This window comes from Gadus chalcogrammus, unplaced genomic scaffold (assembly GCF_026213295.1).
Source record: "Gadus chalcogrammus isolate NIFS_2021 unplaced genomic scaffold, NIFS_Gcha_1.0 GACHA068, whole genome shotgun sequence".
NCBI classification, from domain to species: Eukaryota; Metazoa; Chordata; class Actinopteri; order Gadiformes; family Gadidae; genus Gadus; species Gadus chalcogrammus.
In genome coordinates this window covers 284267-291093 of record NW_026613503.1, presented here as the reverse complement: position 1 = coordinate 291093, position 6827 = coordinate 284267, and the positions used below count along the sequence as shown (strand labels likewise).

Sequence of the window (6827 nt, the reverse complement as noted above, 5' to 3'; positions counted from 1 at the left end):
ACACACTGCCGTCAGTAGACTTCTTGACACTTTTGAAGCTACAGAAAAAATGTCCTTCCCGAACAAGGACAGGGTTCTGCAGGCCTATTTACACTTCGAGGCTTTAACTGACCATGAATACATGTATGCATGTATATCCTGTGGATACAATCCATCAGTTATAGTAATGGATCTTCACAAAAAAGGGGTATTTAATAAAATGTTTCACAAAATGTATTCACTCAACGCTTTCACAATAGCGCCTTTCTCCAAATTACTGTCATCTCAACAATATTATAACTATAATGGAGTTAAAATATTGGATTTTTTTCTTTTTGATTTTTTTTTTGGAGCAGCATGCTCCCATGATTTATTTTTTTCATGTTGACACCAACATCATATCTATCTTTTTTTACCAGTCAGTGACATTGAAAGCCCACCAGACAACTATGATGGTCATGTGGACATCGAACAGTTCTGGGATGCTGTGACGAGAGAAATGCTCAGCAGAGGTTTAATTCCATGTAAGTCATGAACAAAGTCAAACCAGCTTTTAAGAATAACAATGTTTTGTCTCTGTTTGAGATTATGTGATATCATTTTCTAAACAAATTGCTTTACGCAACTATTTCAATAGTAGGTGAGAAGAACCCCTTTGTTGTTGCCCCGAGCTACCACCACTGGGCACCATGGATCGGTCCCCAAACCAGATGCTCAGCACATGTCCTGAACACTGAGTTTGAGAAGTTACATACACCCAAACTGGAAAGCACTGAGGCTGATGACCAGCTAATAACTGAAGAGCGCCTGGTTGACAAAGTATTAAACCTGAAGGTAAGTTTGATGTGAAACAACTTAACTAAATATGTGTCTTTTATGTGACACAAAACATAATTTCTCAATAATAAATAATAAAAAACATGCATTTTCCCAACAGGTAGAGGCAGTAAGGGCTCTTTGCAAAGCCTGTGGGTTGGATAACAAGGGCTCAAAGACAGACCTTGTGGTCTGATTACAGCAAAAAATGTCCAATAGGGTTACTTACAACAAAGTCTTTCAGAAGGTGTGGGGGGCTTCTGGTGAGTGAAAGAATATGTGAATCCAATACTTGTTTAATTTAATCTGACAATAATTTTGTTTGTGTAAATTAGTCAATCAGGCATTTTTTCAGAGCGCAAAGATGAATATTGTGAGATTACTAACAAAACACTTCTGTTGTCTTGTAGGTGGCTTGGCTGTCATCACTTGCCCGTGTGGCGTTGTGTACTCTGTAAAATTCAATCTCAGAGCAGAGAGCCCACGTGACTATGTTGATATGCTGCTGTCATGGAAACACTTCCCAAACATTTCAGTCTATGACTACGCGAGGGGATTAGCAGTGCATGCCAACAGAAGACAGCTGGACACGTTTGAACCATTTCAGGGGAGGTTATTGGAGCCAAGTGTGGAGAACATTAAGCAGGCATCAGAGGGCAAGCTTAAAGTTCATATGCCTTGGTTGAAGAACCCCAAGGTGCCAGAAGACAAAAATGGCCACCCACTAACTGGCTCATCGGAGCATTATGCTCTTAGTGATGTCTTCCACCAGAGCAACAGTCAAGATCCAAGTGATGTCCTTAGAAAGATCGGACTCGTGCCTGAGCTTGTTGGTCAAATAAACAGACAGTGTGTAGAACAATTGTTTTCAGGAATGAGGAAAAATAATTATTTCCTCAACATGACCACACCCTCCAACCATATAATTCTACAAAGAAATATTTTACACCATCACAATGTGGCGAGGAACCAGAAAACAAAGGAAGAATTCTGCAAGATTGTTCCTGCAAATACTGAAATGCAATTGGATAGCCATGGCAAAATGATGGGTAATCTATCAAATAAATATAATATAACAATGTTTGGAATTTCAATGTTTCAGTTTCTTTAAAAAACATTTAACATTTAATTCAACAGTCCTTCCCCCACAACCTGTACTGTGCACCATGTCATCAAGCCGCAGTAATAACAGTGAGGAGCTACAAACGTGTAAGTCAGATGCTCCTTCAAATTATATTTGGTCCAATGTGGACTTTGTCATAATTATGAAAATCTTTTTGGGTGGTCTTTCCTCTAGCTACTGATGACAGTGAGCTGGATGACTTCACTAGTCTTCAGAAAATAACACCGAGCAGAGCATGCTGGGGACAGGAGCTTCTGGACATACAGACACAGCAGGTGAATTGAACTACAAAGACATTGTACCTATCTGTAAAGTGTACTTAATAATAACATATATTGTATTTCCTTCCCTAGTTAGAGGACATCATCGATAAAAACAGAAGTCCAACCGAGCACATTGCATATGTGAACAACTTAGTCCTCAGTCGATCCGATTTTTGGAGCATAGGTTTGGGATCAGAAGTGAATGGGATGGTAAAAATACAGAACACAATGTTTTGAAACTTTTAAAGGTTATCTATTTCATCCATGTTTGTTAATTTATTTACAGTGTCTTAATTCATTTGTGCATGCTTTTTTTTGCCAGATCCTGAGCAGTTGTCTGAAAGTTATTGAGAAGGTTGTAAAACTCTTCTTATATATGTAAACCAAATAGAATAAATAATCACAATGGATTGTTACTATAACAGATTGTTGAAATTTGTCTGTTACAGAAAGTAGCAAGTATGTTTGCTGCAAGCAGTCATGTTGTCGCTACTTGGAGTCCCCCATTATCGTTGAACCCCATGCTTCATTTGCCGGTATTTTTTATATTATTCATCCTTTTGTTATTGCGTGTTTTGTATCAGACATGCACTCATATTATACACGGGTCTATTGTTTCCCTTTGCTAGGCAAATGCAACTAGTCTGCAGTGGATAGTTCTTCCGGTCTGGTTACCTGGACACTGGAACCTTTGTGTAAGAACATTCAGTTTTGCCTTCACTTTTGTTTTGTGCCCATAAGACTAGGTTTAATTTAAGTTAATTTATGATCATGGCCTTCACAAGAAGTGAAATGTATCATAGCTTTGTTTTATTAATCACTGAATCACTTGAAAATCCAACAACTTTAATGACATAGCTTTGAAGGTTGTACGTTTATGTGTCTGTTTATATCTGAACACATAACATTGACAGATCCTCAAGCCACAAGCTAGGGAGATTTTCTTCCTAGATCCCCTCTGTGGCACTGGGTGGAGAGATCAAAGTCGCACCATACCATTCAGGTTTTCAGATCGCCAATTTTACAATTCTGGATAGTGGTAGTTCTGTTCAGACCACTTATCGATTTTTTATTTTTAAATTGTGGCTCTGTTTTACATAAACTAAAATTGTAGATACTGTACATAATTTCCAATTGGATGCGTGAAACCGAGGCATAGTTGCAACTTATCAGTGGGGCTGTTCTGACCCTATTTTTTTTTATTACAGCCTGGTGGCTTATCCTGTTACAACTGTGTTCTAAGCTTTTATGCATGTTTAGGAGGGTTAAGAATAGCAGAAGTATTGTACTGTTAAATTGACTTTCCTGTATACTGTGTTCACAGAAACTTGGCTCAGATCTTAGCCCCTGGGCCTTGGAAGACTCTTACTGTGGATGATCTTCAGGTTTTTTATTTTTTATTATTATTTCAGAAATAAACCATCTGATTCTACCTTCTACTAAAACATTTTTACTCTCCACACTACAGGGTGCACCCAGGCAAGGTTTTTCCAACAACTGTGGGGTGTTTGTGTTGATGGTAAGGAAATGGCTATTCAGTATATTATGAATATGTCATATTGGGGCAACTGGGGTGGTATTTCTTCTCTTTTCAAAAAGAGTTGTTTTTATTTTTATTAACATAAATATAAACCACTTCTCTTAATTTACAGTACGCAATGTACATTGTCATGGATGGAAGGTGGGACTTTGCTGAGGTATGTTTACATAAGTGTATCATCACTAGTGGAGGCAAGGTTTTTTTGATTTGTATTTGTTAACCCATTTGAATATTGTTTCTTTTGTCAGTCAAACATGAAGCAAATACGGCGATGGTGGTGCCTGGTTCTTTTGAAGAACTTCCCCATGCCGTAAGTGTCTTAAATTGGGTTTAACGTTTCCTTTACAGTTCTGAAATAATTTGCTTCACTGTAACAAACTTGCCAAAATGTATTGAAATATTGAAAATATGTAATGTATGCCATTTACTCACCAAGGTCTGCAGAGGAGCTTTCAGGAAGCAGGAAGAGAAGACGGGAGGGAATAAAGCTATTGGTACGTACGTGTCATATACTGTAATGTGTGATGTTGTCTTAGAGCAATTGTGAAAGACTATAGTCTTACCACCCTCCCACCACTAATACATTTCAGGATAAAGATCTCTGCACAAAAAGGGCTAGAGTTGCTCCAACAGCATCCAGCTCTGAAGGATCAGGTAATGTATAGACTGTTAATCCAGGTGAATCCATGTAGGCCTACACATATTCAGAGTATTTGTGTTACGAGGCAAGACGGGGTGAACCCAAACGCACGGCACAAATGACGACAGGAAGAGGTTGGTAGCAATTAACCAGTTTATTGCTACACAGAGCAGAGGAGAATGTCTGTGGCGATCCGGAGATGGTTGGTCGGGTGGATTGCCGGACAGGTAGTCACCCTCGACGGTTCGGAGGAACTGGTATTCCTGCAGGAGAGGAGAGTCGAGTGGTGAACGAGAACAACGAGAATACTAGGAAAAGGCTAGAGAGGTCGGAGGATAACTTAACTAGGTAAGTGTAGTTGACGATCTGGCGACGAAAGGTTGAATGACTGGGGAAGATATACAGGTGGGCGTGATTGGTGATGATGGTCAGGTGCGGGTGATCACCGTGGCTGGGTTGGGGAGTTCAGCAGGGCCTACTTTTATTATTCCATTGTATTAGCCTACTCAACATTACTGACAACAATCTGTTTTATTTCAAGACAAAACTGAAGACCAGGAACTGGAACCTGGGAACCTGGTATGTAATATGTGTGTAATGCTGGAGGTTGTATGTATAGCCAGATGAAATAGTCTGATAACTAGTCGAATAGTGTTTTTTATCGCTGAAAACTCATCAGTAGTAGTAGCCTTTGTTTGCATACCATGTTGTGGTTTTGGGAGAGTAGGGTGTCAAGTACAGACACGAATAATTTTTATTTTTTCTTCAAGGAAGAGGATGTTGTCCTGAAGGACACAATTCAGGCAGCAGCATGGTGCCAGGTACAGTCCTTCAAGGACAGCGTCTCTCTCCCAGAGGTCCTTGGGATGGAAGGTTGGGAGCAGAGGGCAGCATCAGTACAGCGCAAATCCCATGACGGCGGGGATGAGGAAGAAGCATGGCAACCATTCCGATTCTCATTCCAATTACAAACTGACTATGAACTCTTCTGTGTGTAGATGATGGACAGGAGAAACCTGAAGGTGTTTGCCTCTTTTGAGTCAAACACCTCTCCCCCTCCCCCCTCCCCGTGACGCCTGCGCCACACGACTCCAGTAGTCTGATGATGCAGCATAATGGTGGCGCTTGGCAGCTATGGCGGCGGTGACGGCGATGTCGGGCGACGAAGCGAGAGTGGCGTCCACCTCACTGAGGAAGGCGTCAGTGTGTTCCCCCCCCCCCCCCCCGTTGAGACTTTGTTTGTTATTTTTTTATCGTTTTGCTGAATAAAAAGACTGTTGTTAGTGCTCCTGTGATTGGTGTAACTTAATGTGCTTCACACATGTAGCTTTTCATTATGTCTATTGAGGTACATTTTTTGCCCTTAGATGTGGTCACTTCGTTATTCCTCACATTACATCTTTTAAGGTCATACCTTTGGGTCCCAGTCTTCATAGTTCCCCAAATCTTATTTTGGCTCTTACTGGGCCTGTGACTCTCACAGACAGACGGGTACAGGAGTTCGCACACGTTGCATTGTTTACAGGCAAGGGTGGATTACCGCACGGGCACACCGGGCACATGCCCAGGGGCCCAAGGGCGGTGGGGGGCCCTAAGCCGGAGCTTCTGTGTGAAGTCGCTGTTAGTAACTTTTAATGTTGCATTATCGAAGCAATCAGTAGAGAAATACAAAAATTCAAGCGAAAACAGCAATAGTAGGCCTATTAATACTGAGTAAAAAAAAAAAAGATCACTAGGGGGCACTATTTCAGTTAGTGAACGGGTTCACGAACAATGCACTGTGATTTAAACATGGAGCAACGGCGAACGGTTGTAACGTGAACTCTTAAGTGGAACCTTAACCTTCATAGGGTGTTCGTTTGTTTGTCACACAGGAGGTGCTGCTGGGTCTGGTGGACCCATTGCCTTTTAATTCAACATAATCAAGCTTTTTTTTTTTAATACTCACCAGATGGTTACTTCATCCCAATTGCAAGTAATATAAACAACACATATGTTAAATTTGTTCACTTTACCTTTGTTAAATCACATTTATGAATAGAGGTGCCACTCGTTTTTGTTTATTTTTGTATTAAAATGCAACAAAATAAGGAAATGCCTCATAAAACAGGCATAACTTGGAAATAATCAACATTCGAAATTGAAACATACTCAATAACATCTGTCTGAACAACACATTAAAGCCTTTGAACTCGGCCATTATACGTATATCAGACTATACCACACATGAGGGGCAGAGTCTCACTGTGTGTGTATTGCATATGTATTTTTTGCACTGGTTCCATGCATATTGTGTTTTTCTGTCCATCATGGGTCCACACACTTCACAGCGTTTTGGCTGACGGGCTGGTCCTACATATGGCTGCTTGCGGGTTGTTCCTGGGGCTGGCTGCTTGCGGGCTGGTCATGGGGCTGGCTGCTCGCGGGATGGTCCTGGGGCTGGCTGCTTGCGGGCTGGTCCTGCCT

At 41.0% G+C, this 6827-nt stretch overlaps 1 protein-coding gene across 1 annotated transcript; it reads left to right on the top strand.

The window, feature by feature from the left end:
- The first annotated feature begins 365 nt into the window (after window positions 1-365).
- Window positions 366-5569, top strand: LOC130378155 (uncharacterized). Its single transcript, XM_056585039.1, has 15 exons — window positions 366-2004; window positions 2093-2193; window positions 2272-2391; window positions 2504-2536; window positions 2631-2717; window positions 2811-2876; window positions 3096-3184; window positions 3506-3566; window positions 3650-3700; window positions 3834-3878; window positions 3970-4031; window positions 4158-4215; window positions 4312-4375; window positions 4903-4940; window positions 5132-5569. The coding sequence occupies exons 1-15, from the start codon at window positions 1962-1964 to the stop codon at window positions 5357-5359; spliced, it is 1146 nt and encodes a 381-aa protein (XP_056441014.1). The 5' UTR covers window positions 366-1961; the 3' UTR covers window positions 5360-5569.
- Window positions 5570-6827: the final 1258 nt, after the last annotated feature.